Source organism: Typopeltis vanoorti, chromosome 14 (assembly GCF_054136105.1).
Source record: "Typopeltis vanoorti isolate ZY-2024b chromosome 14, IOZ_Tvanoo_1.0, whole genome shotgun sequence".
NCBI classification, from domain to species: Eukaryota; Metazoa; Arthropoda; class Arachnida; order Uropygi; family Thelyphonidae; genus Typopeltis; species Typopeltis vanoorti.
This window is the reverse complement of record NC_143562.1, coordinates 114,336,315-114,353,241: the sequence shown is the minus strand read 5'-3', so window position 1 is coordinate 114,353,241 and position 16,927 is coordinate 114,336,315. Positions and strand designations below refer to the sequence as shown.

Genomic DNA, 16,927 nt, shown 5'->3' with positions numbered 1-16,927 from the left:
CCCTTGGACTTTTGTTTACACTGGATATACATTTCACATAGAATACATTTTGATCACTACAACTTACAAAATGGAATTTCTATTTAGACAAACAAAATTCATTTTTTCTTTGTACTTCACATTAAAGTTATTCATTTATGCTCCCTTTTTACAATTTTTTTCCTTACTATAGTACAAGTATCTCTTAGTTATTTTATTTTTGTTAAATCTTGAATGAAATAATTTTAATGAAAATTCCTCATTCAAGATCTAACAAAAGAGTTTGAGAACAGGAACCAAAATTTGGAAATTCAGTGGCAAGCCCTGAAGAAAACACTGATTCAGGCAGAGAGGTATGTGGTGAGGTTGTCTGTAAGGATAGAAAAATCAAATCTCCATGGTGGACACAGGTAGTTAAAGAGACAGTGAAAGAAAAGAAGAAAGCATATCAAAAGTTCATATTTTTCGTGCTCTTAGAGAATACAGAGACAAATGTAAGAAAGCTAAACACTGTGTAAAACTAGCTAAACAAAAGTCATGGGAGGACTTTGGTAAAACACAGAAAATAAATATCAAGAAGGTGGCAAGATATTCTGGAGGTTACTGAAGAAGCTCAAAAATGGAGGAAAGAGTGCTGTAAAGGAATTAGAGATGATAAAGGTGATATGAAAAAAGGAGAAAAATGAAAAAAAATCCTTGAAGAATGGAGTAATTACTTCTAAAAATTGCTAAATGAAACAAGCAGTGATGACAGCATGATAAAAAACACTGACCAGGCATGCAGTCAGGAATACATATCTATACTTGAAGTAGAAAAAGCGATCAAAAGCCTGAAATATGGAAAGGCAGAAGGAGTAGATGATATTCGACCAGAAATGCTTAAGTATGGAGGTAAAGGTCTTACAGTGGCTGCAATGCATAGGGATGAATTCCAGATGATTGGAGTAGAGCGTCTCATAGTATTCACATACAAAAAGGAATGTGAGAATTACAGAAGTATTTCTCTACTGAGCGTTCCTGGTAAGATACATGCAAGTATACTTGCAAAATGGTTGAGAAGGATTGTGGAAGAGAAGCTTGGCAAAGAAAATGCTGGATTCAGGCCAAATACAGGATGTCAGGATTCAGATTTTCACTTTACGTCAGATAGTTGAGAAATCATGGGAATTAACAAAGATCTGTATTTAAGTTTTGTAGATCTGGAAAAGGCATATGACAGGTGCCAAGAGAGATGCTATTCAAATAGCTACAGTTATATGATGTCAATGGGGCATTATAGCAAGCCATACTTAGTCTTTACTTGAGTTGTAAGTCATCAGTTAGAATTGAAGGAAGTACAGGAAGGTGGTTTAATGTTAAATCTGGTGTCAGACAGGGATGTGCTTTATCCCTTCTGTTATTCATTATCCGTATGGATCACATTATGAAGGAAAGTGGTATTAAACCTGATATCAAAATTGGACATGTTAATCTGAGCTCTTTGCTTTATGTGTTATACTTCTAAATAAATCCACTAGAAGTCTGCAAGATTCCCTGACTAAAGTGAATAACTGTTGTAATAGATCTGGTATAAAAGTCAGCATTAATAAATACTAAGACAATAAAATAGGCAGAAACACTGAAAATATCAACTGCATTGTGAATTGAGAACCTATAGAACAATGAAAAGTAAAACATTTCAACTACCTAGTATGATTTTCAGTGAAGATGGTAAAGTAAATATAGAAATAGACAACAGAACCAACAAAGTTGGTATGGTAGGAAGTCAACTGAATAAATTTATATGGAATAAAAGAGAAATTAGCCAAAACACTAAATTAGCTATATACAAGACTATATTCAAGCCAATTTTAACTTATGGATCTGAGAGCTAGGTCAGAAGTAAAACACTTGACCAAAGACTAGAGACTGCAGATATGAGAGTCCTGAGAAAGATTCGGGGCATGTACAAATGGCATCAATGGCAATATCATATTAAAAACGAGGATATTAGGAAAGAACTTGATATTGTCAGCATCCAGGAATGAGTTAGCAGAGCTAATCTCAGGTGGTATGGTCACTTAAATAGAATGGGAGAGGAAAGATTAGCAAAACAAGTTTTCTCTGCCAGTTTGGGAGTAAAAAGACCCAGATATAGGTGGATTGATACAATAAAATGTGCCTTAGAAGATAGAAATATAAGATCTGAGAATGTTGGAGTCATGACAGGCAACAGATTGATTTGGAGGAAAACTGTAGATAGGAAGTTAGTAATGATGTAATTTTTCATGTAGTACTATCATATCGTGTACATCCCTTGAGTGTATATATCAGGAATTTGATGATGATGATGACGACAATGCTGGAGTGACATTCTGGAATGATATGGCAGGATATTAGTAATAATGTGAACTCAATCATGTTGTGCTGTCATAGTATCCTGTATACTCCTTGAAGTTACATATCAAGTAATTCAGGTAATTTCTTTTTTTTTTTTTTTTTTTTTTTTTGCATGTTTGCTTTACTCTGCAATTTAGCATTCTGCTTTATAATTATGTAACATATTTTAAAATATGAAATATTTGAAATGTGGTCCTCAGTTTTTTTATAAGAACAAACTTCCCCTTCATAAGAAGGCTCACCTGAGGTTCAAGAGTTACACCCCATGGATCAGTGGATGAAGACTGTGGTGGTAAATTCGACCTAACTGCTGCATTTTCTCTAATACCAAGAAGGTCATCTAAGGCAGTTTTCTGCTGGATATCATGCTCTGTAACTCCTTTCTCCTGTGCTCGTTTAAAGTCTTCTTGACTCTCTGTGATTGCCATTTGCAAACGAAGGTCATCGTTACGTCTAATTCTTTCTTCCTGTTCTGCTTCTTCTTTACTCATTGCAAGTGCTAACTGAAGCTGAAGTTCTTCTTCTCCTGCTGTCTGGGGTCGTGCACTTTCCAGTTCTATAGGAAAACAAGTATATATATGACTGTGTGCACACACACACACACACACACACACATATAAATCAACATCTCAAATAAAAGAACAGGTGAACCCCAACTTACAAACATAATGAGTTCTTTGCAATGTATTCATAAGTTGAATTTTTTGGAAGATATATTGTTAAACTTATTAATGTACTCGTGAATTTCGAGCATCATAACATATTCCTAAGCCCAGGGGTTCTGTTCAATTAATGAATTGGGATCACAATTTATAAGCCTGTGTAGTATTTGTAAATGTGAATTCAGAGTTTATAAGTAGAAGTTCACCTTTATATTATTTAAAATTATAGCCTCGCTTGCTCACGCTCACACACACACACACAAATCTACTGCTGAATTTGTTCTTATGCATACCCCAACTTCTGACACAAGTAAACAAAAACAAATAAACATAGAAGTGCCATACCGATGCTGAGGAATTCTTATGAAAATTTTGCAGGGACAATAGTGAGAATTTCACATACTTAAATAAGTCTTATCTATACTATCACATTTGTCTTGTACATATGTATCATGCCTATATACATTGAGTTAGCTTTAGGTTAGGAACACCCCCCCTCCCCTGATTTACATATTCAGTGCAATAAAGAAGTACCACATGATATGAACATCACATGTGGCTACTATAAATGAACACACTTATCCTCTGTACGTAATCAGAGAACATTTACCAGTAATGGGGAATTGTGCTGATTTAAGCCAATTTAACTGAAGGCAGACAGTTGGGGTCCATAGGGCGGATGCCATATTTTGGAAACAGCTACACTTGTTGGTTGCTCCTGTACTACTGTATCTATCAAGGGTGTGTACCAGGAAAGGATTAACCATGAACAGACATCCAGCAGAAGGGCTCAGGCTAGTCAGCAATGTGTGGTTGATCATAGAGGTGAGCATCAAGTGTCACGACTGGTATCTCAGCAATGAAGGGAAGGGCAACAGTCACACAACTAGCCCATTATAACAGTGTGGCAGTTCGATACATTTCCACATGCACCATGTGCCATGCCTTGCCTAGTGTTCCACATGCAGAAACCAACAAAGGTACCCAAGATGACAGCCAGGCATTGCAAACAACATCTCACATGGGTCAAGAAACATCGGCAATTTGACCCTAGACAGATGGAAGGTCATCTGGAATGATAAGTCCTCTTTCCTGCTTATGGCCAGGTTTGCATTTGGTGTAAAACAGCATGAAGCCCTGGTTGCACAGTTGGGATTCAACAGGCCAGTGGTGGACCTCCTGCAGATATGGATGGAGATGGTCAGCTAACAGGACCCTGTAGCATTCAGCGTTTGTGGGATGATAACTACTGGACCAAGGGCATGCAGGAAAAAAATCTCCCCAGTTATTTCCCTCCAATCTCTCCTGTCTGTAACCCAATCGAACGTGTGGAATATGCTAGAACAGGGTGTGAGAACTGCTGATCCTTCTCCATGGAATGAGTGTGAACTGAGAGATTAGTGCGGCAGATATGGGTTGAGTTATGCAAGGAGGATGTTCGACACATTGCGGAATCTGTTCCTAGGCATCTGCAAGCTCACAGAGAGGTGGAACAACATGTTATTAAGTAGGGGTTCCTAACACAAAGATAACCCGTGTTTCTCCATAAAGGATTTCTCCGATTTGTTTTACTATCGAAACAAAAAAAGCATGGATAGTAGTAGAATGCATTTATTTCCTTGTTTTGAATAACAAGAAATATGAATACAATATTAGTTGATTTTTATCATTCAGTGTTTGTTTTATTGAAATGCTTATTACTTTGATTTAAATAAAAACTGAAAAATATATTTAAATCTTACAGTCTTATTTCCACCTTTGAACTGCCAGATAAAGCCTAGTAAACAGTTATCATCATCATCTGCCATTATTGTCCAGTTCCAGAAAAAAGCATCCCACAAAATCTCCCATTCAGTATTATCTTAAGCTTGCTTTTCTATGCCACTGAATTCCGGTCATCTCTTTAATCTCATCCTCACTCTCTTTGGACTTCCTGTAGTGCTCTTTTCATCTCAAGGATACCATTCAGATATCAACTTTGTCCATTTTTTAGGGTTTCTTTTTGCAACATGACCTTCCCATTATCATTTAGATGTTTTAATGGCTGCTATTATGTCTCTCTTACCCTAGTCACAGCTTGAACCAAAGTATTGCACCTTCTATCTTGAATTATAATACACAACAATCATCTTTCTTTCAATTTTTTAGTCAACTTCCACATTTGACTTCCATATGTAATGACTTGAGTTCAACAATGTTGAATTCTACATATACAGTTGACCTTCGAAGAGCATGAGTTTGAACTGCACGGGTCCACTATACGTGGATTTTTTTTTTTTTTTTTTTTTTTTTTTTTTTTTTTTTTTGAATAAATATATTGGAAAATTTTTTGGAGATCTGCAACAATTTGAAAAAATCTCACAGAACAATCGCATAGCCTAGAAATATCGTTCTCAGCCTTGACCATGGATGGCAACACTATCGGCAAGATTTTTTTTTCTAAGTTGGAAAATCTGTCATAAGCATCCATGCGAAATTGCAAGTCATTCTATCACGTAGTTTGTTTTATACAGCCGTCTGAAGCAAAAGTGTTGTCTACATCCCTTGAAATGGATAAAATAGAGTATTGTGTGGTTATCAAATTCTTGGTAAAAGAAGGTTTAACGCCAAAAGAAATTCATTCAAAGTTCATATAAGTTTATGGGCACTCTTCTCCTTCATTTTCGAAATTTAAGAAATTGGCTGCCAAGTTTAAATGTGGCCGTACCAGCCTTGAAGATGATCCACGTAAAGGATGTCCAAAAAAGACACTTTTTCCCTCGTGAGTGCCTGGAGCATGCACATTGGAACAAAACAGTGTAAGAACACTTCTTTGACACATCTAATATTTGAAAAACACGTGGGTATATAATGATGTAAAAACACCAAATAAAATTATCAACATCGAGATTATCGATTAGTGATAGAATTAAAATATCTACTACGTATTCGATTCAAATTGTTATTTTATTTATTCACTCATAAAAATCAAAACCCACAGGCGGACCGCATGCAGCCTGCAGGCAGTGCTTTGGACAGCCCTAAAGTACACGATATGGTATTGAATGACCAGCGAGTCAAATTGCGTGAAATTGTTGAGATTATAGTCATTTCAAAAGAACGTCTAGGATATATTTTGAATGAACAATTACAAATGAAAAAGCTTTGCGCAAGATGGGTGCCGTGCTTTCTCACAGCAGATCAAAAATGCACTCGCATGAAAATCTCTGAACAGTGCTTGGAGCATTTTAACAAGAATAAAACTGATTTTGTGCTTCGATTTATTACTATGGATGAGACTTGGATTCACTATTACACACCAGAATCCAAACAGCAGTCAAAACAGTGGACAGAAGCCGATTGGTCAGCGCCAAAGAAGACAGAGTCGGTTCCATCAGCAGAAAAGGTCATGGCATCGGTGTTTTGGGATGCTAAAGGTATTTTGTTTATTAATTATCTTGAAAAGGGTAAAACAATAACCGGGGAATATTATTCTGATCTTTTAACCAGACTAGATGAAAAAATTCGTGAGAAAAGACCCGTTTGCAGAAAAAAAAATCATCTTTCATTAGGACAATGCATCAGCCAATAAAGGTGTTTTGGCAATGGGAAAATTGAGAGATCTGCACTCTGAATTGTTGGAGCATCCATCATATTCCCCAGAATTTGGCTCCCTCTGACTTCTATCTCCTCCCAAAACTAAAATTCTTCCTCACTGGTCAGTGTTTTTCCTCAAATCAAGAGGCGACTGCAGCTGTAGAGGGGTATTTTGCAGATCTTACTGAGAACCACTACAGGGACGGGATAATGGTGCTGGAGCATCGCTGGAATAAATGTATTAGTCTTAAATGAGATTATGTTGAAAAATAAAAATAATTTTGAAATTATAAATTCGTTTTTTCATCGTTAGGCCAAGAACTTTTCAGACTGTCCTCGTATTATTTACTATCATAAAATATACACAAATCTATCATAAAAAAATTAAAATTTATCAAAACTCAAGCACACAAATGCTTAAAGACCATATATGGTGCCATTTGCAGTAGAGAGAAATGTGAACAAACGTAAAGATGTAGTATTAAATCATAACTGCATAAAATTAATTGTTATTAATTAACATAAAATAAATATTCTATAACGATTCATTCATTCGTGTATAGGCTAGGCTGCCACAAAGCAATTGTATCAATTACACTAGGCTACCATAAAACAATCATATTGCTTCTTCTTCATTATCAATGCATAAATCGTTATACCTGTAAATAAATATGAAATTCTTTTTCACATTGTCTTTTCATTTTTGATGTGTAGTGTTAATAATACATATAACATCTCAATGTTTTGTATCATATAAGACAATAATTAAAAGAAACACATGTATTACCACAGTGAAAATTATTTACTTGTAAATATTTCATCCTAAGTAACTTTTCCAATCTAGATTTTTAAAAATTTCTTCTAGAGCGCTAAATAAACTACTGTACTGATGATGTCCTAAGACATCATCAGTACAGTAGTTTAAACAATAATAGGAATAACATACTGTTAAGGCGCATGATTACAATAGAATCTCATTAAATGTGCATAACGTGTTACAGAAGTAAAAAAATCACTAGTTTCCAGAGCACACAAATTTTGCTCCTCTGAAGAATCTCTAAACCAAGAATTAGAAGTAATCATAAATACAGCCATCCTAAATTTATATAATCCTAAAACAACCTCAAAAAATCATCAGTCACTTTCCCACACATCAAACAGACAAGAAGTAGTCCATAGGATTCCCATACCTTACGTCAAAGGCATCTCCAAACGTCTTTCTAAAATTATGAAGAAATACAATTTTGCCACTACTTACAAACCTATCAACCCAATTTACAACTTGTTACCTTCTCCTAAGGACAAACTCTCAACTTTAATGTTGCCTGGCGTTTATGAGATTCCATGATCATGCAAATTGTATTACTTTGGACAGACAGGTAGGTCTGTTCAGAAGCGCATCTCGGAACATCAAGACCACATTCATCTTTTTAAACCACAAACGTCTGGCCTCTCTCAACACGGAATTGAAAATCCAAGCCATAGGATCCATTGGGAAAAGTCTAAACTTTTACATAGATCTTTATATAAACATGAACGTTTATATAAAGAAAGTTCTGAAGCCCTACTACACAGACGAAATTTAAATCACAATGACATTCTTACTATTCCTAAAGTATGGGAAATTGTCATACAAAATTATGTAAAATATTTATTATTATTTTTTATTTTTATTTTTTTTTTACTTCTGTAACACGTTATGCATGTTTAATGAGATTCTATTGTAATCATGCGCCCTAATTGTATGTTATTCCTATTATTGTTTAAACTACTGTACTGATGATGTCCTAAGATACTTAGGATGAAATATTTACAAGTAAATAATTTTCACTGTGGTAATACGTGTGTTTCTTTTGATTATGATCTCACCACGAGTTTCGTTATTTAATATAAGACAATATTGATGTAGGTACTGACACACAGACGATTCACCTTGTAAACAGATGACTAGGTGAATCGTCTGTGTGTGTCAGTATCGATACTTACGCTATTGATAAATACAGTATATTTCTGTAAATGTATTTTCACTTCCTTATGATTTTCTTAATTTTTTTCCCCCTCTAGTGTACTTTATTGTAAGAATATAGTAATTTACAGTATAGTGAACTTTATTGTAAGTTACATAATACATGTAACTTACAAAATATGTGTTAATCGGCTGTTTATGTTACTGGTAAGGCTTCCGCCCAACAGCAGGCTCTTAGTAATTAATTTTTTTGAGTCAAAGGTTATACATGGATTTTTGAACTGCATGAGGTGTTGGTGCTCCTAAACCCTGCAATGTTCAAGGATCAACTAATTTCTTCTTCACAGCCTGCCTCGACTCTATCTTTTATCTTAGGTAAACACAGGAGATGACTATATTGATTTCCTGGTGTTGTACATGTACTTTTTTTTTTTTTTGGTGATGTATTTATTATGCATTATTTCGGTTTTGTATTTGTTTATATGTAATTGTATCTTTTTACGTTCTGAATTCAATCCATTGATCATTTGTTCACAAGTTCTGCAAATTATAGATGAGTTAGTTCTTTCCCTATATCCTATAATTATTCTACTTTTCCAATCTAGATTTTTAAAAATTTCTTCTAGAGCGCTAAATAATTTAAGTGAAATGGCATTTCCCTGTGTAAATAATCCATAAAACAGGGTTCTGGCAGGACAATATTGCCATTTAAATGAATATCTTCCCTAGTTATGAGGAAATGCCAACTAGACTTGTAGATGCCTTTCATCATCTGGTGAAACACCATCATTGTGCTTTTTGGAGGTGTGATATGGCTTCTGCTATGTTGCATCCCCAGAGGAATGCCTCCAGTTTCTGTTCCTCCTTTCTTCTCATAAGCAGTTTGGGTGATGGCCTTCATGGGCATACTCATTACAACATTATCATTTTCAATTAAGCAGCCAGTTTCTGCTCCATTTAAGGGTACAGCAGTAAAACAGTTTTATCAGGATGGCCAGCAGATAGTGCACGCAACCTAACCCAACGGTAACACATCTGTTATAGGCTTCCCAATCAGCTAGTGAATAATCTTCCTGCCACTTATCCAGCCCGGTCGTGACTGGAGAGAGATTGGGCCAATGATATGCAGGGGATGCTGTCAAAGGCAACACTTGGACTGGAGTATGAACACTCCCTGTGTGTGTGTGAGTTATATACAGAAGTCCCTCACCCCAGCTGCATGTCCATTCTCTTTGTTTTCTGAATCAACTACCCTCCACATGAAAGTCAATCATAAAATTTATTTCACCAATATTTGAGGCATTAATACAACATTACTGACATACATCGCCACTTATACATCAAAAACATGATCTCTTTTCTCCTAACAAAACCTCGGATGGCATGCTTCATGGCCAGTCCACCTCAAATATCCCAGCTACATGATGCATTTCACAAAAATGGCAGAACATGTGCTTTTGTGAAATCTGATATCCACTGTCAAAGGCTATTCAACTTAGAATCCCTACTTTTCAATCTGCTCTGGCCCAAGATTTCCTTACCTCACTTTATAGCCTTCATTTGCTCCCTTTACCACTCTCATGCTGCCCTTTTCTGACTAAAATTTCTTACAAACTAATTACCCAAATTGTTAAATTGTTCCTGGGGATTTTAACGTCCATAGCACAAACTGGCTCCCCTGCTCCAACTTTGCACATCAAGCTGATATCGATGCTGAATTATCTGCCATCAGTCATGACCTAACACAAATAGTCAGTCTACCAACCAGAATACCAGACAATCCTCATCATTCTACCAACGTTCTTGACCTTTTCTTAACCAATTCTCCCTACAAATATACTGTGGCGGTCTGCTCTCTCCTTGGCAATTCTGACCACAATTTTATTTACGTACCCTTCTCTACAGTTCATCCTCAACCCAACCAATCTCAGCCTTGTACCCTATGGCACTATAACCGTACCAAATATTATTATTATTATTACATGACACCTCCAAGGAGTCCAAGGACTCATCGAGGGAGGGCACCTGCTCTGCGACTGTCTCCACCCACGATCCACCAACTGCAACTATACAATGCCATCTACTGTCCACCACCATCACTAGTATTTCCACAGACAATGACGAACATCCAGCGGGATTCGAAACTGCAGTCTTTTGCCTGGAGAGCGGATAAGCTAACCACTCGGTAAACCAGGCAGGCCAATTTTTATGTTGCTTTTCCATGGTCAGATTATCGCTTTCATTCTCATGATCCAAACACCTGCAATGACCTAGTAACCGAAATAATCCTCACTGGAATGAGAGCATTCATTCCCCACTCCAATGCAACCTCCCCCCCACCTGTATCCAAGTCCTGGTTCTCAAAAAAAAAATGTGCCTCTGCTGTCCACGATAAAAATGCATCTTATGTTCAATGGCTTAAAATTAAAAACTCCAGCTTCGCACTAAGCTTACACAATAGCTAGAAACGTAAAAAAAGTTACCAACAATTCCAAAGCAGACTTTGTAAGAATGAAATTCAATGAACTCGCCACCTGCTCAACTGGCAGTGAAGCCTTCTGATCCCTTGCTAAGGCTGTTAGGTGATACTTCAGACTTTTCATGTTGCCACCTCTCTTGCATCCTGATGGCACTATGGTAACCTCATCCAAGGAAAAGGTGGACCTCTTAGCATCAGTCTGTACTTCCACAAACTGTCCCCTGCATGCCTCTTCTGAACTCTTGACAAAAGAACATCAGAAAAACCCTTATTAATCTTGATACAGTGGCGAAATTCCTTTTTCTCTCTCCTTTGTTTGCTGTTCGCTCTGAGTTCTTCCACGGTCAGTTCGTCATCGTGATCCTCCACAAGCTCTTCTATGTCGAGATTCTCCGCCATCGAAATGATCTCTCATGGCTGCAGCTGCTTCTGATTCTCCAGCTGCTTGGTCTGCACTGCTGTCATCCTGAGAAAAATTAGGAATGAGTTTCTCCCACGATGCACAAAGGGTTCTCTGTGTCACTCCATCCCAGGTAGTTTTAATAAAGGAACTGGCATGGAGAATGTTGAACTCAGTCTTCCAGAAGTCTTTCAATGTTTTGTCAGAAGAGTGAGCCACGTCAAAAAGCTGTGAGAACAAAGCCTTGGTGTAAAGTTTTTTAAAACACACAATCAATTCTTGATCCATGGGTTGGATCGATGACGTTGTGTTTGGAGACAAGTACTGGACTTTGATGAAGTCAATTTCAAGAATGTCCTCTAAGTCTTGAGGGTGGGCACTAGCATTGTCAAGGAACTTTTTCACACTCAGGACAAACACCTCAAAAATCTAATCTTTGAAAACTTGCTGGTCTACCCAGGCTTTTGCATTGGATTTCGACATTAAGTTTGAACTTAATGATTTCCTTCCCAAAGCACCAAGGATTTTCTGAGCGGTAGAACAGAAGTGGCTTTAGTTTAAAGTCTCCGCTTGCATTTGCTGCCAATAATAAGGTAAGCCTATCTTTCATAGGCTTATGTCCTCGGAGTTTCACTTCTTGCGTGATGTAAGTTTGATTTGGCAAGCGCTTCCAAAATAACCCAGTTTTGTAATCCCCATTAAAAATTTGCTGTAGCAGATAGCCTTCCTTCCTGATTAAATCTTCAAATTTTTTCACAAACTTTTCTGCAGCCTCTATCTGCACTAGCAGCTTCCCCCTGTCTGAGAGCACTATGGATGCCTGTTCTGCCTTGGAATCTGTGAAACCAGCCTCGACTTGCTTTGAATTCCTCAGTTTGATCTGACTGAGGTACATCCTGGAGTTTTCTTTTGCAATTCTTCAAAAATTAACCTAGCCTTCTTACAGATCATTGCCTGTGTTACTGGATCTCCCTTCATCTGTCTTTCTCTAATCCAGGTGTGATAAGCAGCTTTTTCATCCCTTCATTCGTTGAAGATCTATTCTTGTCAGAAATCTTCATTGCACCAGCAGACACCCTAGCACCCATAATCTTCTCTCTCTCTCTCTGTTGCCAAAAAGTTGCCACAGTTGACCTAGGAAGACCATACATCTGTAAATGTTCTACCTTTCTGCACTTTATCTACAATTTCTTTCATCTTCTTTATGCTCACAAGTGTGCTTCTTTCATGAATTATTCCTCTGTTTGCTTTTCTTTGGACCCATTCTTAAATTTCACTCAAAAAAATAAAATAACTGCAGATGCACAAAATTTTTACTTTCTGAAAAACGCAGAATTGAAAATTAGCAAACAACACGAGCAAACACAAACGCAGCCCAACAAGAAATGACATCGCACAATTCCATGCACGCGCATGTGCCGGCCCACGAAATTCAACTGTCGAATTGCGAGGCACCACTGTACTAATAAATCTCCTGGTCAAGATGGTATTCCTTTGGTTGTGCTCCAAAATTGACACACATCCTGTCTTGTCTATATAAACTTTCATATTCTACTGGCATCTAACTAACAGCATGGAAGCAAGCCCACCTCAAGCTTATATCCAAAAAAGGGCGACAAAAGTCAGAAATCTAACTATTGTCCCATTGCTCTCACCTTAATATTTTCAAAAGTGATGGAGAAAGTAACAACCAGCTTTTTTATTACCAGGAGACTCATCAGTTAATTAGTGATCACCAATATGGATTCTGCCATTCTTGTTCTACAGCAGACCTCCTAGCTAATCCCACCTACCTTTGGACTCAGGCCATGGAAAGATTCGGAGAAACCCATGCCCTCAATATTTCAAGGCATCTGATCATGTCTGGAACCAAGGCCTCCTGAGCAAACTGCCATCTTATGGCCTCCCGTCTACACTCTGTGATTAGACTGCCTACTTCCTCATTGGTCATTCATTTTGTGTGTCATGGTGGTTGGCTTCCTCTCATCAGATTTCTCCATCAATGCTGGAGTGCCTCATGGTTCTGTGCTCTCACCCACCCTCTTCCTCCTTTACATCAATGACCACCTTTCTCTGACTTCAAATCCTATTCATAGCTTTGCTGATCACAACGGTACTTTTCATCATTCGATAAACTCTGCCGTACCTTAATGTTAGATGCCTCAAGATCTTCCACAACCAGCGATTTGAACAGTAACCTCCTCAACATCCTGAAACAGGGTGAAGACAACTTAGTAAATTTCAATGCCAAAAAACTCAAGCCTGCCTTTATAACCTACAAAAATTCTACCTCATCCCCTCTCATTTTTGATAATGTTCTAATTTCCTTTCAAGATTAACTTTCTCTTCTTGAGTTGAGTGTCACATTCAGTTTATCCTGGCACAATCATATTACTCACACAGCCTCCTCAGCCTCTAAAAAGCTTGGTGTTCTTTTCTGTTCTAAACATTACTTCTCTTCCTCACAACTCCTAACACTCTATAAGTCTGAGATCCTTCCAACTTTGGAGTAATGTTCTCACATTTGGGGTGGAGCACCCAAGACCTCACTTTAAGAATTCTTGATGATATTCAGAAGAGGGCAATCCACTTAGATTACCATTCCCTCACAGACTTTCTTCGGTCACTTTATCATAGGAGCTGCATCTTTTCTATAAGTACTTTTGAGGATATTGTTCCTCTGAATTGGCTGCTACCATACCTCCACTTTCTTCTAACCATAGAAGAACGAGAGCAGCCACTGGCCAACACCCACACACTATTCAGCTTCAAATACACCAAACTAACTTCTTATCAGCTTCTTTCTTTCCATCCACCTCTATTCTTTTAAACAATCTCCCCCATACTGTTTTTCCCACTGAGTACACCCTTCCAGTCTCTTTAAGAAACATAATAACAGGCTACATTTTTCTCCTTAATCACTTGCCCACATGGCAGTGTAGTGTTATAGGTCTGGTGACCTTTCATGAATGAATGAATGAATCAACATAAAACTTTTATGAAATTTCCTATTTAATCCTGATTTTATAGATGCAGTTTAACTTTTTATACCAATAGCTTCCTCGACTTCACAAGTTAATTCACTCCTGGTGCCAGCTCTTAAAGTGAAAACTCAAAGCAGGAATTTATTTTCCATAGACAATGTTAAAAAACAAGGATTACATTCCCAAAATTGAAATTTGACTGTAGTAATGTCTTAGGTCAACAACACAAGAATTTATGCTTAAACAATTATTTATTTATCCAAAGAAATGAAAACATAGCCTATAAATAAACAATTATAACAATGAAGAAATTATTTATACCATATAAATGACAATGTTTATTTTTCATCAAATGCACATTCATCAATGGTTTGCCTTCAGTGTTTCTTTTGATTAACACTACTCTATAGTATTAATTTGTTTCGCTTACTATACAGTATTAATAAGACTGATAAATGTGAAATAAGATAGTGAAAATGAAAAATAGAGAGAACACAACCACTCCTCTTTGTCACATCAGCATAATAACTGCTTTATGTTATGTGAGCCAGTGAGATGCTCTCATCTGCTCGAATGCAAGCAGAATAGTACCATATTGTACAGCAACACATGTGATTTGAAATACCATATTTTTGAATGTTTAGTATTGATTTCTTGCAATTAATGTTCATATTTTAGATTTTTTTTTTTTTTGCTGATACTTGAAAATAAAGAAACTCAAATCCAGGAACTTAAATTAAGAACTTCCTGAATATATATAAACATATATCAATTTCAATTCCTTGATTTTTTAGGGCTCCTAATATAGCTAATGCTGAGATTGAATCCAATGCCTTTCACAATCAATAAACCCATACCTAAGGGTTTTTGATACTCATTTGGCTTTTCAATATTTTGTCTTATTACATATATGTGATCAATAGTGTTGTAGGTTTTTTTTGAATTCTGCTCGTTTCTCAAGCAGAGAAGAAAGATTATGGAGTTTGTCAAAAATCTAGTATGTTGTTGAAAGCAGACTGATATGATGATAATTTTTAATATCTTCTCTGGATCCTTTTTTAAAAAACCTATAAGGATAGCATTATACAGTCTCTTTCATATTCTCTTCTGTCTTAGGCAAGATGTTAAATTTAATCAAACACAGTGCTGATTGGCTCACCACCTGCTATCAGAACTTCTATTGTCTTTCCACTACTCATGCCACCCACTGCATACTGAACTTCATTTAAAACATCAGAGCATATTTGTTCCGCTTCCATATGGAGTATTATATTTTTGTTTTCATATTGATTGGTTTAAGTTTTCAGAATCATCATATAATTTGACATAGGATTCTATTCTTATCTTTAATTAGTACTCTACTTCCATCTTTAAGAGCTATTAATTTATTTTGTCCTATGGTCAATCTTTTCTCACTCTAAACCAGGGGTAAATTATCCCAAGTGGGGTAAAAATGAAATTCTTGGGGGTAATGAGTACTCAATAGACAAATAAAATTATATAAAAAGTGTGTTCCTTGTTACGACAGAAATTTTTCTTCTGGCAACACTGCATCTGGCCAATGTTGCAGTGTTGCCAGAAGAAACACTGGCAACACTGCATCTGGCCAATGTAATATACGTGTTTAGGAGACGTCATGCCATGTTGAACTCCAAACAATTTGGTTGCCAAGGCGTTGTCAAGTGACTAAACAGATATTATTTGTCAGTTGTCTATTACCCGCCTTAACCTTATTTTTTGACACGTGTGTTTTTCCTTTGTTTAAGTCGATTTAAGTAGTTATTTAATTTAATTTATTTCAAGAGTTCTATTTTAAGTGCAAGATTTTCATTTATTAACCAACCATATTTTAGTTTTATGTTAGTTCGATAATTTGATTAATATATTTTCTCCTTGCTCAATTAATTTTCGATGGTCAATAAAATAATTAAATACTGCCTTCATCTTGAGGACATGTCTTAGTGCCACATTTACCAATTAAATTATTGTAAATTTAAATGAACTTTAAAAAACTTAAATTCAATCACCGTCTTTTTTACCCTTCAGACATCAACTAGAAAAAGAATATACCAGGAAGAGTTCCTCAATTATGGGTTTACACAAATAGAAGACAAAGGAATAATGAAACCACACTGGGTTGTCTGTTTGAAAGTTTGCAGAATCTTTCGAAAAGAGTCGATTGAAGAAACACTTGGATAATTTGCACCCACATCTGTCTTCCAAACCACGGGAATACTTTGTAAATTTGGAAATGTCTGTCAAAAGACAAAGACTGGACAGCAACTTGAGAGGTACACTAGTTATGCATCAAAGACTAGCTTTGAAGTGGCCTGGTTGATTGCCCGAAACAAGAAACCATATACTACAGGTGAGGAATTGGTTAAACCAGCAGCTTTGAAAATGGCAGAGATTATGTGTGGTCAGAAAGAAGCCATGAAACTAAATTCAGTGCCCTTGTCTGCAAAAGTTGTGAAAGAAAGAATTTCTATTTTAGCAGAAAAT

The 16,927-nt window shown here is 36.5% G+C and overlaps 1 protein-coding gene across 2 annotated transcripts in view; it reads right to left on the bottom strand.

Moving 5' to 3' along the window:
• Positions 1 to 16,927, bottom strand: part of lqf (epsin homolog lqf) — a 310,461-nt gene that overhangs the window by 130,281 nt on the left and 163,253 nt on the right. For both annotated transcript variants that reach the window (XM_090403527.1, XM_090403528.1), the window contains one exon: positions 2,601 to 2,914. In XM_090403527.1, coding sequence (XP_090259653.1) covers positions 2,601 to 2,914 — 314 coding nt within the window. The remainder of the gene's footprint in view (positions 1 to 2,600; positions 2,915 to 16,927) is intronic.